The sequence below is a fragment of the Lynx rufus genome, unplaced genomic scaffold, assembly GCF_022079265.1.
Source record: "Lynx rufus isolate CCGP_SWC_20201006 ecotype Redwood Valley unplaced genomic scaffold, mLynRuf1.p SCAF_10, whole genome shotgun sequence".
Classification (NCBI taxonomy): domain Eukaryota; kingdom Metazoa; phylum Chordata; class Mammalia; order Carnivora; family Felidae; genus Lynx; species Lynx rufus.
In genome coordinates this window covers 3,888,911-3,906,422 of record NW_025814824.1, presented here as the reverse complement: position 1 = coordinate 3,906,422, position 17,512 = coordinate 3,888,911, and the positions used below count along the sequence as shown (strand labels likewise).

Here is a 17,512-nt window from a genome sequence, read left to right as displayed (position 1 = left end):
CGGTCTTTTGAATTTGCTCCGGTGAAAGCCTCCTGGGATCTACTAGCTTTTGGGGTTTTATTCCCCTCGTGCACTGATTGAACTGGTCGCTCATGGGGGCTGGGTTTGGGTGGTTGCTTGCGTTCTTTAGACAATATTAGCTGTTTCACGGGGAAGATGCCCTTGAAAGCCCCAGCCCCTCGCCCCGGTGAGCAGGAGTCCCGACACAGGCACCATCCACAGAGGAATGCACAGATATATCATGGTACGGTGCCCCCCGCAGGGTAAACACTGGGTGCGGCCAAGACGGGGTGAGCTCCAAGTGCTTGACAACATAGATGGGAACCTTGCACACGAACCTGAGCCCGAGCAGCTAGGCAGCAAGTACAAGCCGGGTGACTCTACTCATGCGCAGTCGAGGGAAACTGAGCACTGTTAGGAGTTGGGGTCGGGGTGACGCAGGTGCGGTCATGTAGCCAGGTGGGGGCGACCTTCTATGTCTGTTGCTGGTGTCTGCTCTCGTCCGGGGGCCGAAGACGTGGGACGAGCACGTGGTGAGACCCAACCAGCCCCGCACTTAGGAACCGTGCTACACTGGTGCGCGTTGAGTCTTAGAGTTAAGAATAAGAGGAGTGAGGGTGGGCTCTGTCGGGTGAGCAGATCAGAAGACCCCCCCCCCCCCGCCCCGGGGGGTCTGTAGCAGGGAGAGGCCTTCTCCCTCCACCCAGATGCCACCTTCCTCCGCCCAGTCATGCTCTGGGCTGTGTATCCTTTCTGCACGTGCAAGTGACAAGCTTGGGGACAGGCAGGGATGGCCGGCGCAGACTGAGGTGGTATCCCTGAGTGCCCCCAATGTGGGCTCATGGCTTTGAGGTCACCAACAAAGGGGGAGAGAAAAAGAATATCTCTGTTGTTGTCGTTTCCAACAGTATGACTCTGTCGGAAGGATCCTGTCCGGACAGGATCGTCCAGAACAACAACCACTCCCAAGTGCATATTGTCACTTGAAGTGGAAAATCCAGGGTTCTCCTAGAATGTATGTAATGGGGGCGTCTGGGGGGCTCAGTCAGTTGAGCATCCGACTTCAGTTCAGGTCATGATCTCATGGGTCATGGATTCAAGCCCCGCGTCGGGCTCTGCGCCGACAGCTCGGAGCCTGGAGCCCGCTTGGGATTCTGTGTCTCCCTCTCTCTCTGCCCCTCCCCTGCTCCCACTCTGTCTCTTTCTCTCTCTCTCAAAAATAACTAAACATTTAAAATAATTAGAATGTATGTAACAAAACAAAGGGAACAGCGTGTAAGGAGGCAGAGGTGTGAGGGGCGGCCCTGGTCCCACGGCTCTAGGAGGAGAGACCCCGGAGAGAAAGACAGCTGCGAGCCTCCCAGAGCCCGGGAAACAGGCTTCCAGCCGCAAACGTTTTGGGGGTTATATTCCCGGATTTGCTATTATTACCCGTGGTAAGGGGTAGTGACAGTGGTAGCAGCAGTGGTTTAGTTCAGGCAAAAGTGATCCTCTGAATCTCCCTCTCAGAAACCCTTAAAAAAAGAACCATCCTCCCCCGACAAAAGAGGACAAACCAATTCAAAACTCTCACTTCCTCATTCCTGTGCCGAATCGCAAGTGCCCTTAAGGAAAGAAAAAGACCACTGAGACACCCAGACCTATTTTAAGAACAGCAGGTATTTCTACGTGGGTGCTCTGACTTATTTGTAGGTCAGACATGGGATCGCAGGCTCGCAAAGCCCTCCCCACCTGGCGCTCTCTCGCACGGTGGCTGAGAAAAAGCGGCCGCAGGTCTAGGCAGAGAAGGCCGTTTTGTCCTTCTTGTGATGAAATGCCAAGAATTGACTAATTTATAGCATCTATGTTGATATTATCCACAGAGGCCAAGGTTGGAGCTTAGCCCGGTCTTTTCTGGAAACGATTCCTTTGAAATCAGGAGGTCCACTTAAGGAAAATAAATGTTTTACGTGTTCCCTAGTGATATGAATCACCACTGCTCTGTATGGCTTTCTTTGCCGAGACTTCGTTGGAAGCCGCGGACGGGAGTTCCGTTCCCATCCAGAGTGTGATGGTGTGTGAGTCCCCTCCGAGAACCGTGGGATTTCACAGGCATTCAAATCCGGGGATTCCGCACGAGAAGTCATTGCAGTTTTGGAGGTTGAACTGACCGTCTGGATCATCTGGTCCATCAGCTGTACGGGGACCAGGTACACGTACCTGGAGCCACGGGGCAAGACCCCTCTAGGAGTGAGGTCGCCGGTGGGGGGAGTCCCAGGGCTTTGCACCAGGGTTGACAACTGCTCTGATTGTTACCGCCCCCCACATTCGCACGCTGCGTTTCCACAAACGTGTTTGCACCTGGCAACATTTACCAAAGCTAAAGAGAGTTGAGAACCACTGACCTCCGGGAGGTCTTTCTTTTACAACTGAGAAAACGGGGGAACATGCCAATCAGGGGGTCCCAAACAGACAGGTGAGCGGAGCGTCCATAGCAGTCAAACATCGGAGCCAAACGCTTTGAATAAGTGGTAATCGAATTCAACCCCGTGGAAAAAAAGCCCATACGGCAGAGTAAAGTCTTCGGGTGGGTTATCACGAATGTTCTCAAGGGGGTTGGAGGATATAAACTATCCATAAAGCAGGAAAGGCTTTAATAATAGAAAATAGAAAAATAACCAGAGGGCTTTGAACTTTGTCAAACAACCATTAGCAGTCAAGAGGCTCCATACGAAAACAGACGCGACAAGAGAGTGAATTCGCGAACGGATCAGGCGCTCACAAGGACAAAGAAACGAAAATCGAAGACAAAAGTGGCCCCCCGGGGGAGAGCTCCCATCTCGGCTCATATTTGCCGAGATTCCTGGAGACAAGAACGAGTCTCGGGGGATATAGCCAATTAGGGAAGAGAAGAGCATTGTGAGAATGTTCTCCGTTCTCTGCAGGGCTGGCCTCGCAGCCATAGAGGAGAAGGCGAAAACTCACGCCAGTAACCCAAAATTTTAGTTTTTCTTTGCCGGGAATGGCATGAAATCACAAGCACGCCACGACAGGTCAGGAAGGACTGTGAAGGCACGTGTTCGACTTTGGAAGCGTTGAGCACGCTGTCGCCCGGCTGTCTGACAAGGGTCGCACATTTCACGTTGCACGGGGTCCTGCAGGCGAGGAACGCCTGGCAAATTCCTAGCAGCAGGCATTTTAACATCCTTGCTTTGGAATTTCAAAGGTAAAGAGGGCTTGCTGAGGTTTCCAGAGAGAGAGAGACAAGAGTCCGTTGACAAGAAATGGACGTGTTGGCCGAGCGGGGTAGGCATCCTGTCACTGACCGTGGTCAGGAGCGCTGAGCGCTTTGGGTGTGGGTGCGGGGGGGGGGGGGGGGCTGCAGGGCTTGGGTGTGGGCGGCTGGTTGTGAAATCCTCCCCCCGCCCCCAGGGCGTCTCCTTACAGAACCGGCGGGGCAGGGCCGGGTCTGGAGCCGGGCCAGGCTCCTGGGACGTGCGTGCAGGACCGTCCATCCGGTAGGGCTGCTGGTCGTGTGCCCAGCCTGGGGACACGCTGGGACATAGCATCCCACTGCTCCAGTGCCTGGATGCCACGGCTCAGCAGGAACCGGGAGGATGGAGGGGTACAGGGTGGCGGGCTGTGACAGACGCACCCGGGACTGGAGGACACTCGGGCTGCCCTGGGACACCAGGTTTCCCCGTGTTAGAGGAAGGCCAGGACAGCTCTGGGTGCCCCGGATTCGCACGCGGGGGGACAGCACCTACGCACACACACGTATCCAGACACACATCTGTAGATACACAGGCACAGACAGACACAAACACACAGACAGGCAGACACACACAGCAATGGGAACTTTCCTCGGGCTCGTCAACTACAGAAGTACGCAACTTGCTTTGGCCAACATGAGGAGTTGGTGAAGGACCCAGGGAGTCCGGACGCTGCTGTCGGCTTCTCCCCTGGATGCCCTCGCGCAGACGCTGAGGAGCAAAGCCGGCCTTGCCATCCAGAAGGAGGGGCACACGGCAACGGAGTCGGGGCATCCGGTCACGGAGCCGGGGCACCCAGCGGGCAGGGGAGAGCTGGCCGGCTGCTAGGTGCCCGCGCACGGTGCCCGTGCGGCACCTGCTCCCTGCATGTGTCCAGGGAGGGGACAGAACACGACTCCCACCCTCGTAGGATGTACAGCCTGACGTCCACCACACGTGCACCTCAGCTTGGATGGCACGTCACCGTCCAGGACCTGCGGAGCCGAGGGAATGTCAAGGACTGGACGGCAGCAGTGGAAGGCGGGGAGGCTCCGGTGGGCTGGCTTCTCGGGCTGGGGGAGCACAGCCAGGGAGGGAGCCAGGGCGGGCAGATGGGGCGTCTTCACTGGGCGGGCATGCAGGATGGCTCCACGCCAAAGACCCCAGGGACACGTGGGGCGACGGGACCACGAACGGCTTTCTACACCGCAGGAATTCTGTGCAATTTGAGTATGCTTTCTGGATTTTCAGTAGGGGACTATGATCTACAGAGGTCTCCGTGAGTACGCAGCCACGGGACATTGGCTTGTCCGCTGAGCAGAACCGGTCCGGAAATACCGACGTGAGCAAGCGGCCGAGGCAGGGATGTTCTGGCAGGTGCAGGTGACAGCTGGGAGACAGGATGGGAGTGTCCCGCTGCTAAGGCACACAGAGCTGACCCCCCCCTGCCAGGTCAATGGCGGCGGAGCGGGAAACCACCGCTGGCAGAGGTGAGCCCCCCACCCGCCTGCTCACAGCTCTCGGTTGGACTCCCGGAGAAACCCAAGTGTAGGCAGCGCCCCTAGACCTACGGTCAGGAGGAAAGGAAAAGTGACCTCGTAAGGGGAAAGCAATCCTTCCTAACACGAGCCTTGCTGACTCCAACACCGAGTCGAACACATTGACTCTGAAGGGTCGATGTCTGCGTGCAAAACGGAAAGCCACATGGTGGTCTTCGATTCTAACTGTCAAATGCCTGGAACCACCCACGTGGTGAAGGAGGTCGCAAAGGACGACTCGCTCTGGTGGAGCGAGTTTTGCTCATGTCTCGTGGGTGGGCGGACTTGTTCTTGGACCAGAGGCTCGACGTGCACAATGAAGTCTCCAAGTCTGGTCATTTAGAAGCAGAAACTAATGTGCATTCATCACCCACTCCGTGAAGGCTGTTCTGCCCTTGTGGGAGCAGGTGAACCAGGTCTGCCTTAAAAGTCTGCCCTTCCTGGGGCGCCTGGGGGGGCTCAGTCGGTTCAGCGTCCGACTTCGGCTCATGTCACGATCTCACTGTTCGTGGGTTCGAGCCCCGCGTCGGGCTGTGTGCTGACGGCTCAGAGCCTGGAGCCTGCTTCGGATTTTGTGCCCTCCTCTCTCTCTCTCTCTGCCCCTCCCCTACTTGTGCTCTCTCTCTCTCTCTCTCTCAAAAATAAATAATAAACATTAAAAGAACAAGGCCTGCCCTTCCTCTCCACCTGCCTCGGCCGGACATAGGAGCTCTAACTGCTATCCCTCACGCTGCAGAAACTATGCTGAGGTGGGAGGCATTATCCAGGACACGAGCTAAAGTCCTGCACCGAACCTCCCCGTGCATGGACGGGGACTTTGCTGGGAAGCATGAGGGTTGGAACTCGGCTCTTGAGTGGGTGGCTTGGAACACACCCCGGCGGTGTGCCCGGCAGCAGGCAGAGGTGCCGACAAAACACATTTGGGGTCTGCGTGCCTCCCTCCGAGCGGTGCGTCCGTGACTTGTCAGTTAGCTGGAGGGGAAAAAAAAAAAAAAAACAACAACATAGATTTCAGCAACCTTGACCTTTCTCGCGTGTTTCCCTTGGGTGTGTCGGGGCTGGATCAACCTTGACTTCGCTTCTTGTCCGGGAATCCAGAGAAGGCAGGAGCGGGCCTTGTAGTATGATTCCTGAGGGGCCCTTCCAGCTCAAACACGCGGCTCCCCACGACAAGTGAGCACGCTTCAAGGTCAGGCTGGTGGGAGCGAACGCGTGCCAGGCAGACTGTAACAGGAGGACATAAAGAAACCTTTCCCATTCCCTTGACCGGCCAGCACCTCATGGCGCGGATTAGAAATCGCTTCCCCGAATAGAGTGGCCAGCTGCCAGCCACTTCCTTTGAAAATAAATCACTGACTACATCTTTTTACACCTGTCGAGATGTGATTTCCAGTAGCGCATCCAGTTGGCGGCTCTCATGCGCCTGTGAAAATAGGCAGAACCTAGATGCGTGGCCGGGCCTGGTGAGCTCCTGCCTGGGCGCAGACTGCCCCCTGGTGGGCGCTCGGGGAGGGACACAGCGAGCCCGTGGTCAGGCCAGGTCTGAAAGGGCTCCCCCCAAGAAATGAGCGCCCTGGGTGGGGGGGGGGCGTGGGAACCCGCTCCACAAGCTACGGGCAGGCCGTGGGCTCCCGTTTCCACGTCCGGCCCTCCCTCCGGGGTGGGACTCGCCCTCACTCCAGCCAAGCACCACCTGCGACGCTCCTGCAGAGATGCTTCTGGGCCCTCTCTGGGCTCCAGAAACTTCCTGCTGGTTTTTTCTTCTCTCTTCTGTAGTTCTCTACCTCTCTGTCTCTGTCTCTGTCTCTGCCTCTCTCTGTCTCCCACACACAGAGGACTGAATCCCAGGACGGAAAATCCCCACATTAAACCTACCTGTCAGCCCTCCCAGGGTAGGGTCACACTGGCCTTTGACCTCCAGCGCCTTTGGGCCATATCCCCTGGGAGGGGCCGGCTGATAGCAGGGGCCTGCATGTTGGGGTTAGAACAATGACCTCGGGTTTCGGGGGGCCTTGCAGGGCCAGAGAGCAAAGCCAGAACATGCCACTCGCGTGGGACACGATTGCCCCACAGACCTGGCTGGACAGACCCTGCGGAGAGGTGGCGACGACAGCCAGGGAGCCGCGGCGTGTGGGGACATGGCCGTGGGAGGAGCTGACTGACCTGTCATTGTTCCTTCTTCCAGGTGGGCGGGGACCTCAGGAAACACCTTCCAGGGCCTTCTCCTGTCCGCTCCCACCTTGACGGCCCGTGCCGACCACCCCCAGGTAAGCGCAGCAAGGTTAGGCATCACCGCCTGGGCACGTTCGCACCCGGGGCCTGGCTCCCACGCGGGCCTCCCCTCTGCCCGGTGGTGGCTCCGTGTCTCCACGTGGACAGCTGGTCCTGCCGCTAAAAGCCCGTGGTGTGGGGCAGACCTGGAGAAGCAGGGGAAGCACCCTGGATTCTAGCAGAGCCCCCTCCTTGTCCGGGTGGCACCGGCCTCCACTCTCAGCGGCGCCTGCTGTCCCCGGGTCCCCGAGGGAGGGCCGCAGACTGTGAGAGGGGTGCCTAGGTTGTTAAACCCAGACGCCAGAAGGTCAGCGCCTTAGAGGGCCCGCAGTACTCAGTCCTGGAAGCACGGGGCCTGGGGCGTCCTGGGGGGCAGGACCGACGTGCCCCGCCAGACTCTTTGAGCAACAGCTCCTGGTAAAAGTGATCTGTTTACACACACGCTGAATCGGAGATTTTCTGAGTTCGAATATTCGTCAAAGACAAGCATTTCTGAGCCGAGAGGCCACCGTGGAGGGGTGAAGGGCGCAGAGGGGCAGAACATACAGGCACGTGCTGCCCATGCTGTGACCTGCCAGGGCCCCGCACACCCCCGGGGGGCACGTGCAGTGGCCGGCAACCCCGGCCTGTGCCAGCCCCGAGGCACACGTGGGTAATCCAGAAAGACTTGGGTGGGACAGAGTGGCAGAGGGGGGACTATACTTGCTGCGGGGGGGGGGGGGGGTCCTGGGCCGGCAAATGTCCCATCCACAGCACTGTGCCTGAGCCGGCCCTGAGCGGGGCACTGGGACACAGGGGTGGGCGGCATCCTTTGTGGTGTGGGTGGGGTGCTGCCCCCCCACACTTGACCCTGACCCTGACCCTTCCAGACTCGGGGGCTCTGTAGGGACAGTGTCCTTTCTTCTGTTTGCTCAGGCTTCTGGAAGCCCCCAAGCGTGGGAAAGAGCAGGAGGGGACAGATCAGACCCCCTCAGTGGCCAATGGTGGTGTCCTGGGTACAACCGGGCAACAGCTCTCAGGATCCAAATGCAAGTGGCTTCTGCCCTGCTGCTGTGCACACTCACCACGACATGGGACACACCTGAGTGAAGGCTCCCTGTGCACCGGGTTCTTTGGAAAGGACCTCCAGGCAGGTGGTTTTCCGGGACGCTGACCCAGAGGGGGAGTCTAGGAGCAGGCGTCTGTCACCGAGGGAGCGTGTGTGTCGGGACTGGACAGAAGGAAGGTGCCCAGCAGTGTCCCCGCAGGGGCTCTGGGGCCGGCAGGGCCCAGCAGGGCCCAGCAGGGCGGCAATGGCCAGACAGGCACAACCCTGTGTCCATCGGGACCATCCCGGCCTCTCGCAGGAGGCCCAGCTTAGGCCACGAAGCTCCTCTTTTTGGGCACTTCCTGTTCGCCTTTGCCCACACGACCTCCACCCAAGTCCACCCTTCTCCTCCGCCTTCCCCCTCCTGGCTCCTCCTGGCCCCTCTCTCTCTCCCTCTCTCTTTCTCTCTACTCAGGTTCTTGCTACCCTATTGGCCGTTGGCAGAGACGATTCACCAGAAAGCTAGCAAGTATAGTCCTCAGTGCCCAGGGCTCGAATGGGCTCCCCCAAGATCCTGGAAGAGGATCTAACAACACAGTCACGTTGTTTACATAAAATGTCCCAGAGGAAGAGACCGTATCTGCGGTCTCTCAAGACAGCTGTCTCCTTCCCTCCGCGTTCCCCGGGGAGGACTGCTAAGATTCTGGGAAGGAAAGATGTGCTGGGGGTGTGGACAGCCCCGGGGATGCGTCTACCTGGCCTCCTGTGTCTACAGAGCATTCTTCAGCTCCCTCCAGCTGGACCACCACCCACTTTACTGAGCGTCCGGCTTGAGATGGGAAGGTGGCGGGAGATGATAGATAGATAGATAGATAGATAGATAGATAGATAGATGATGGATACATAGATAATAATAAATAGATGATAGATATATAGATAGTAGATGATAGATGGCTAGATGAATAGATGACTGGTGATACATGAGACAGATAATAGATGATGGATAGATGGATAGAAATGATGGACAGATGACTGATGATAGACAGAAGGTGGAGTGTCCCCTTGTGCCAGCTCTGGGGATGCGGATGTGCAGGAGGAACAGAGCGGGCGCGGGCCCATGGAAGCCGCGTCGCGGGGGAGCGGGGAGACCACCCGTCTGGAGGAGGGTCCCCCTGGCGGCCACGCGCCTGCACAGCAAAGTTACGCAATCAGAGGTGCGCGCTGCTGTGGCTTTTCCTTGTCGACGGAAATCCCACAGAATGGAATTTGCCAGAATCGCCGTTTTCTTGAGCCAAACCTGTAGCCATCCCACAGTCAGGACCGTCTGCCGGTGGCGTCGCACGTTTTGCGTCTCGCGACACGCCGGGCCCCGCTTTGGCTCCGTGCGCGCCTCGGCCGGAGGCGGCAACGGTGGCCCTGATGAAGTGTGCTTTCTCGGAGCCGGCTGGGCACATCGCGTGTGTGAGCTGCAGACCCGCGGGCTGAATCTGGCCCGGCCCGTGGGAAAGCCTCCGAAGATATTTAGTTCCCCACTCAAGGGAGTCAGTCATCCGAGGTTTCCAGGACGTCCCTGGTATCTGTGTAAGGGAATGGCTTCGGGCGCAAACTACCCTGGGCTCTGTTCACTGCTGGGCACCCCCCACGCCAGCTGGGGACACAGGTTCTGGTTGTGGCATTCGAGGCTGGGCTCTCCTGGATTCTCCTCCCGAGCAAGGCCTGGATCCCACGTGTTCCTCTGCGTCATCCTGGGCCGATCGCTGAGCCACTGTGGACGCGCTGGGGCCCCTTACGGCATTCTGCTGGCGACCACCCCATGAGCCATCCTGAGAACACTGGGTCGACACCACTTGGCCTCGAACAGAGGAACCCAACCTTCTGGAACTCAGGTCTGGCTCTGATCCTCATCTTCCTGTCCCAGGTCCCCAGTGGTTCCGTGTTTCCCGGGTCACACAGGGTGGTGAGTCACAGACCTACCTCCCGGTGCACCCAGAGACACTGTCAGTGCCCGCGGCCCTGGGCCCCTTCCAGACCCACGGAGCTGAGCTCTGGGAACAGAGGCAGGGCACCTGCAGTTTTAAGGCTCCATTGAAGACTCTACAGGGCAGAGGTGCCAGGGTGGCTCCATCGGTTAAGCGTCTGACTCTCGATGTCAGCCTAGGTCGTGATCTCACGATTCGTGGGATCGAGCCCCTCCGTCGGGCTCTGCGCTGACGTTGCGGAGTCTGCTTGGGATTCTCTCTCTCCCTCTCTATCTGCCCACCCCCCCCCACCCGACTCGTGCTCTCTGTCAAAATAAATAAATATACATCTAAAAAAAAAGACTCTATGGTCTAGTCAGGCCTAAGGAACAGGGGTGTTAGATCAAGAAAGCTGAGTCAGCCTCTTTTCCGAGTCATGGCCTTTCATTTGTGAAATGAGAGATTAATGATGACAGCTGTCTCAGAAGTTGGTTGCTTTTAGACTTAAACTAGAAGGTACGCCTGAAAGCATTTGCCACCTGTGAAAAGTACCGATGGAGTATCTATGACAGAGCCCTGCGTCCCAAACTAGTGTCCCAGGCCAGCTCGCACGTTTGCCCGCGCGGACGACGCTCAGGCGCTCACGCCTCATTCGGCGTTCTTACCACGAAGCCCTCTGTGCGCTGGTCTGTCAGTGCCCAGAGGTGCCGTAGGGCATCATCGCTTAGGTGTTCACCCTTCTGACCCTTGAGGGCTGACCTTGATGTTTTCCCAAAGCCAGAAGCGGGGAGAGGGGAGACGAGAACACCCACGGAGTCCAACGCCACTCTCGAGTGCCATGGACGGACGCGGTGTCTACCTGCTTTCTCTCCCGGCGATGCTTCCGAGAGCCACCCAGTGGCCTACGCTGTGTGCCCAGGCCGGGGAGGCATCCCTCCCTGTCCACCAGCAGTGCGGGGCGTTGCTTCTAAGACCCACTGTGGCCCCAGGGGCCCACGTGAGGGAAAACATATCTGTCGTGAAGTCCGCTCTGCCGGTTGGTCTGGTTTCTCAGGGGCGGGAGGACTGATAGTCGTTGCAAACGTCCAATTCCACGGAGAAAATGCCGGCAGGTCTGCAGAGAACGGGCCCCTGTTCTCGGGCCTCTGTGCTGGGCACCCGGCCAGCGTCCCGGGAGCCAGAGTGGGGGCAGGAGAAGCAGGCCTTTCATCGCAGACTGAAAAGGGACGATCCAGACGTTGGGGGTTGTGCGGGATGGGGGCTCACTTGGGGGGCGGGAGGGGAGACCCCTTCTGCATACCTGGGACCAGTGACCGAGTGGGTTAATAACAGAAAGCGATTTTCGTGCTAAAAGGAGCATTCGGAGCCCAAGAAGCTCAGGAACAAAAAGATACCAGTTTATCACAGTCGCACCCGCACGGTCCTGGGGGGGACGTTGCAAAACGACGCGGGCCCCACTGGCCGACTCTGGGCCCCGTATTTGCAGACAGAGATAGAGAGAAGTGGGGGCTCCAGATGGACTGACTCCCCCACCCTACATCAGAAAGCAGCCGTGGGAGACCACCGCTCGTGCGCAAGAGCACCCAGGAAAGACCTGGAGGCAGACTGTTACGGAATGGGGCGGGGGGGTATCTTACTCGCTTTTAAGGGAGGAGAGTCCCAGCGCGAACACGGGTCTAGGTGTTTTGGTGGCAGAAATAAAGTCAATTAAAAAGGCTACGTGTTCCCCCCGGGCTTTCACTGGGCACTGCTTTTCTTCGGGGGGAATCTCCCCGGCGTGATCCTGCCCATCCCGGGGCAGGTGTCCACTGGTGGTGAGGCTGTGGCCTCCCTTCCACCTCCCCTCGGCCCCACGTCAGGAGGGGAAGGACTCCCAGCAGCTAGTCCCAAGCAGGGAGTGTTTACAGCACTGCATTCCGGCACATTCTGGCATCCTCAACGGCCTCTGGAAATTCACGATGTCCTCTGATACAGACACCGGCCGGCTCTTTATCGTGGTGAACGAGGAAGAGTCGTTTACGGACAATTTGTGTTTTTCCCTCACTGTCCCACCGTTTAACGATAGTCGTGGAAAACTGAGTCATCTCCAGACCTCAAAGGCTACAGAGGCATCATGTCTTATGACTCATGGCTTTGGTAAAATAACGCCTAGCTAAAAAAATAGCTCCCGGAACCTTCCCGGCCGAGTGGCGTGTGGGCAGAGAGCGTCACCTGCTCAGCTGACGCCCCGCCAGGGGGCGATGACCAGCAGCCCCTGGCCAGTGAGACGGACTTGAGACCAGCACAGACGGGTGGGCTCGGCGCAGGGTGTGCTGGGAGTCCGGGCGATCTTACTGGATTGGGTGGTGGCGTCTCCGGAAAAGTGTGCTTTTCCCTCTGGGCGAGTTTTGCAAAACTCCAAAATAATAAGAGCTCTATGTAATGAAACACCACGTTATGTGGCCTGGGCCCTCCAGGTGATCAAGATTTTCTTTTCTGGGAAGGGGTGATTGATTATGTGTGTTCTGGGCTGCGTGTGTGTGTGTGTGTGTGTGTGGAGAGAGAGAGAGAGACAACATGGTGTGTAAACAACCAACATTAGAGATCAGGACGGGGCTGGTTCTTCAGCTAATAACTCGGATAACTGAGCTCAAGGACACGCGCTGAGGGTCCCCGTGCGATGCCTCCGTTGTGCAGTCTCCCAGCGTGTGCGAAACACCGGCCCCGTCTTGCTAACAGACACTGAGCACAACAGTGGGTCTGTGGTCAAAGGAGTCGGGAAAATGCTGAGCCGGCCAGAACGTGTGAAAAGGTCTTTGTGGCAAAGTCCTTGAAGTCTGAGTGGGCCACCGGGCCCCGGGCCCCGGGCCCGTTACGCGGGGTGGGCTGAGCCGGGCGTCCCAGCTGTTCCATCAGGGAAAGTGCTGGTTGCACAGCACAGACTCACAGGTGCAGGAAGCCCCATGGGGGTGCTTCCTCGGCCTCTCTGGGGGCGCGCAGGGGGGCAGGAGGGGGCAGGGCTGGGGCCTCACCTCCGCCTGGCTCACGTCGCCTGAGGAAGCACGGTGACTCGGGGACCCACTGCCCCCGAAGCAGCGACGGATTCCGCAACTGCCGACGGGCCTGCGTCTACGCGCTCGCGGGTGTCGGCGTGGGAGGGCGGGCGAGGCTCATCTGAGTTTCGGGCCCCACCGTGGTTGGTGCCGGGGACCAGCTCTCTGTTTTGTTCTCTGTTGCCACGTCTTGGGCACGTACTGCTTCCGGAGCAGCGGGCCCCGGGCCGTTTGGCAGTCCGTCCTTCCGCTCTCGTGGCCGTCCCGCTCCCAGGGCCACCAAGGGAGTGTGAGGCCAGCCCACCCAGGCCCCCGACCCTCTGCCTGCCGGAGCACGGGACCGTCAGTGGGACCGGGGGGAAGGCTGGTGGCCAGGAGAGGCCTAGACGAAAACAGCCGCCGGCGCATCCCGAGGCGGGACAACTGCCCCACGGTGGCGGTGAAGGAGTCACGTGGGGTGCGGTTCAGTGTGCGGTGTGTGTGCGTGTACACGCGAGCGGTGTGCAGGCGTGTATATGGTGGGCACCAGTGTGCCCGTGGACATGTGAGCGGCGTGTAGGCGTGTATGTGGTGTGTGCATGGTGTGTGCATGTGTACACATGAGAGGTGTGCAGGTGTGTACGTGGCATGCATGCACGTGCAAGGGGTGTGCACGTGTACACGTGAGAGGTGTGTGGGCGTGTATATGGTGGGCACACGTGTGCCCGTGGACATGTGAGCGGCGTGTAGGCGTGTATGTGGTGTGTGTGCAAGGTGTGTGCACGTGTACAATGTGAGTGGTGTGCAGGTGTGTACGTGGCATGCATGCGTGCGCAAGGGGTGTGCATGTGTACACGTGAGCGGTGTGCAGGCATGTATATGGTGGGCACACGTGTGCCCGTGGACATGTGAGCGGTGTGTAGGCGTGTATGTGGTGTGTGTGTGCAAGGTGTGTGCACGTGTACACATGAGAGGTGTGCAGGTGTGTACGTGGCGTGCGTGTGCAAGGGGTGTGCACGTGTACACGTGAGCGGTGTGCAGGCGTGTATATGGTGGGCACACATGTGCCCGTGGACATGTGAGCGGCGTGTAGGTGTGTATGTGGTGTGTGTGTGCAAGGTGTGTGCACATGTACACGCGAGCGGTGTGTAGGCGTGTACGTGGTGCACGAGTGTGTATATGTGGTGAGCGGTGTGAGCGGTGTCTAGGTGTGTGCGTGGTGTGCATGTGCGTGTGTACACTTGAGCGGTGTGTAGGTGTGTACGAGGCGTGCATGTGCACATAGGAGGCGCGTGCTGTGTACATGTGAGTGGTGTGTGGACACGTACGTGGTGTGCACGTGCACGTATGAGGCACATGCACGTGTAACGTGAGCTGTGTGTAGGTGTGTACATGGTGTGCACGTGCACGTATGAGTGTGCGCACGTGTAAAGTGAGCAGCGTGTAGGCGTGTATGTGGTGTGCATGCTTGTGTACGGGAGTGTGTGAGCGTGTGGCACCCTGGAGAAAACAGGGGGAGATGAGGGCTCCGCAATCCCCTCCTCAGCTCCCCCGGTGCTCCCTAAGCAATCTTCACAAAGACAGAGCTCGCGACCCCGGAGCGCTGCTTTGGCACCCACCGGGACTTCTGGGTCAGGGTCAGGCCCTCTTCCGTCAGGGTCAGGCCCTCCGTGTGTGGAACCCACGAGCACGGTCACGGCTGGCCAGGGCCCCCTTGGCAGGCATCTGCAGCTCAAGCTCACGGACCCGTCCGAGGGTTCTGTGTGTGTCCGTCCTTCCGGGACGCAACTGGGAACTTCACAAGAAAACGCACACACACACACACAGTTGCTGTTTAGCAGTTTATTTGAGAGTGCATCCTACCACATTCCAGTAACATCCACGAAAAGAATCATCAATTTAAAACTTTTATTTAAAAAAAAAATCACAGTTAAAAAGTCCAGTGACAAAAAGCAGTTCTTGAGATGGAGGAAGAATACTGATGATCCGGTCGAGTGTGCTCTGCGGGGCGACGGGGCCCGAGAGCCCAGCAGGCACCTCCACACGTGCAGATCCGGACGGAGCGGCGGCCGCCGGGCAGGGGACGCAGTGAAGTCGCCACCAAGGCTGGTGACAGCCCGTGTGGGGACACGCTCAGAGGAGAAACGAGTAATCGTTTCCGGAAACCTCAGTCCCGTCGTGGGAGAACGCGGTGTCCACGGCGTCAGCAGACAAATGGTTCTGGCCAGAACAGGCTGTCTGTCCTCCGTCCGTGAGGCCCCTCTGTTCCCGCTAAACAAGGGCCCCCAGGTAAAGGCACAGGGAGTGCGCGTGACCCTGTGGCAGGGCAGATGCGCGGTGAGTAGTCCTTCCCCTCCAGACTTAGCTCACGTCACCGAGCCTTCCACGTGCGGCCCCGCGACAGACACGCTCCGGCACCTGAAGGGTACCCGCGGCTCAGCGCCGGAGCCTCTGGTCCAGATGTCACCGCGCGTCATCCAGCCCATGACAGCTAGTCCTAACTTTACTGGTATATGTGGGCCAGTGACTCGTGTAAGCCCAAACCCTGCTCGGGGGTTCACTACGCCTAGGGAACCAGCAGAGAATTCCTCGTCTCGCACCTTCAACCCAAAGTCACACTCAGGCATACTTGTGGCGAGGGTCAGGGTCTGCGGCTTTATTAGGAATTAACACACTCTTAGGAGGCTCGCGTTTAGAGGGCCTTGGCCACCAGCTTGTCCCCCCTGCAGTGAACACAGAAAGGGCTGGGGAACTCTGGCGATGCCCTCCCTCTGGCGGAGGGGAGCTCGGACCTCACTCAGGAGATGAGGACCCGTGGCGTCCTGCTGTCTGTCCTCGCTCAGGCCCGCGGTGACAGACATCACGGCCCTCCACCGCCTGCACGACTTGTATTTACTAGTCCCCTGAAAGCACGGTCTTGGGAGAGTTTGCGGGAGAGAGGCTGTTTCAGGGGAAAGGAGGCCAAGCCGGTCCGTGCCGAGAGCCCCCTCGTCCACGCACGTGTGCGTCTTCCGTCTGAGATCACACGGAGCGAATGCCGTCTCCAAACTTTTTATCCCCTTTAACTGGCTACGTGCTTGGATTTTGTTTTTTCAGCCGCAAAGGACTTGTGTCACCAGGGCAGCTTTTCGGTGGCAGGGCTCCTTCCATCTTCCGACCGGTCGGAGCCAAGTTCTGGAGGCAGCCAGCTCCCCTCTGCTCCCCTTCCCTCCCCGCAGACGGCAAGGCCAGCCGCACCCCTGGCCGCGGAGAACGGCACACGGGACGCCTCCAGGCGGCCAGATCTTCCGATGCAGAAACAGATCCTGAACGTGACCTGCCACGGAATCACACCGCGCAGACAAGAAACACAACGGGATCCTTCCCCGGGCCCTCTGACCCTGCTGTCCTTCTGCCCGGGCTCTCCCGGGAGGGGCTGCTTTGTGGAGGGTGTGTTCTGGGACGGGCTTTGGGGACAACGGTCACAGGCGTGCTCCACACGAGGCCGGCTCCCCTGGCAGCAGACGCAGGTGGAAACTCTCGAAATCCACGCACTGGGCTGGCTTTGCTGTGACCCCTCGTCTGCTCCCAAGGCGGCCACGGAGGGCGTGGGGCCGTTAGTTGACCACGTCGTAGTAATAATTGCGCAGACGCAGTTCCACGGCTGCGAATCCGGGCCTGCTCTCCACCCTGGAAAAGGAAGACGCACGTTATTGTCCGTCCACGCGCTGTGGCAAAAGCCCCTCCGGCAGGTGGAGCGGAGGTGGCTGCGCCCCCTGCTGGTTCCTCCAGAGCCTGCGCGTCCCTGCTCCCCGCGCCCGGGGACCAGGAGCCCCTGGCGGAATACAGTCAGGCCCACGTGGCCTGCAGGACCCGATCCCCAGGTGACCCGTGTCCACCTTCAAGTTGGAGACGTTTCGCACGGGGAGCCGAGATCTTTCGCCCCCAGTTCAGAGACCTGTGATCCAGCAAAATAGGACGTGCCTAAAAATACTTAGTGGGTCAATGGGCTGAAGACCTATATTTCAAGTTGGACTCATAATCTTGCTAAAAATGGACACAATTTAAGCTCCCCCCCCTGCCCCCGTCGGATGGCTCTGGGCTTTCTGGGACCGTGGGATGATATGGGTTCATATTAAACTCAAAGCCAAAGACGCGGGCACTGACGGTCACAAACCCACAAGGCGACCTTCTCTGTCACTGCTGAGGGTGGGAAATGACCTCAGTAAACGACGAGCTAACCATTTGTAACTTCTCCTCTGCTTTCTCCGATATGACAAACGTGTAGAGACGCCTCCGCTTTCTCCAATATGGCAGGGTCAGCCGGAAGCAAGTAGTTCTCAAAACTCTTGAGAATCTATCCCGCTGTGGAACTGATTTTGCTTGTATCGCAAGATTTTTGGCTATAATGCCAGCAGGTAAGTTTGCCCGGTAAGGGAAACAGAGCTTGAGGTTAAACTGGGTGAAGTGTCCACACTGAAACTGTCACTTGCTCCAG

At 58.5% G+C, this 17,512-nt stretch overlaps 1 protein-coding gene across 3 annotated transcripts in view; it reads right to left on the bottom strand.

The window, feature by feature from the left end:
- Positions 1–14,862: 14,862 nt before the first annotated feature.
- The window catches only part of SYK (spleen associated tyrosine kinase), an 87,674-nt gene continuing 85,024 nt past the window's right edge, over positions 14,863–17,512 (bottom strand). For all 3 annotated transcript variants that reach the window (XM_047100975.1, XM_047100985.1, XM_047100994.1), the window contains one exon: positions 14,863–16,704. In XM_047100975.1, the coding sequence (XP_046956931.1) occupies positions 16,632–16,704 (73 nt within the window). In that variant the 3' untranslated portion in view covers positions 14,863–16,631. The remainder of the gene's footprint in view (positions 16,705–17,512) is intronic.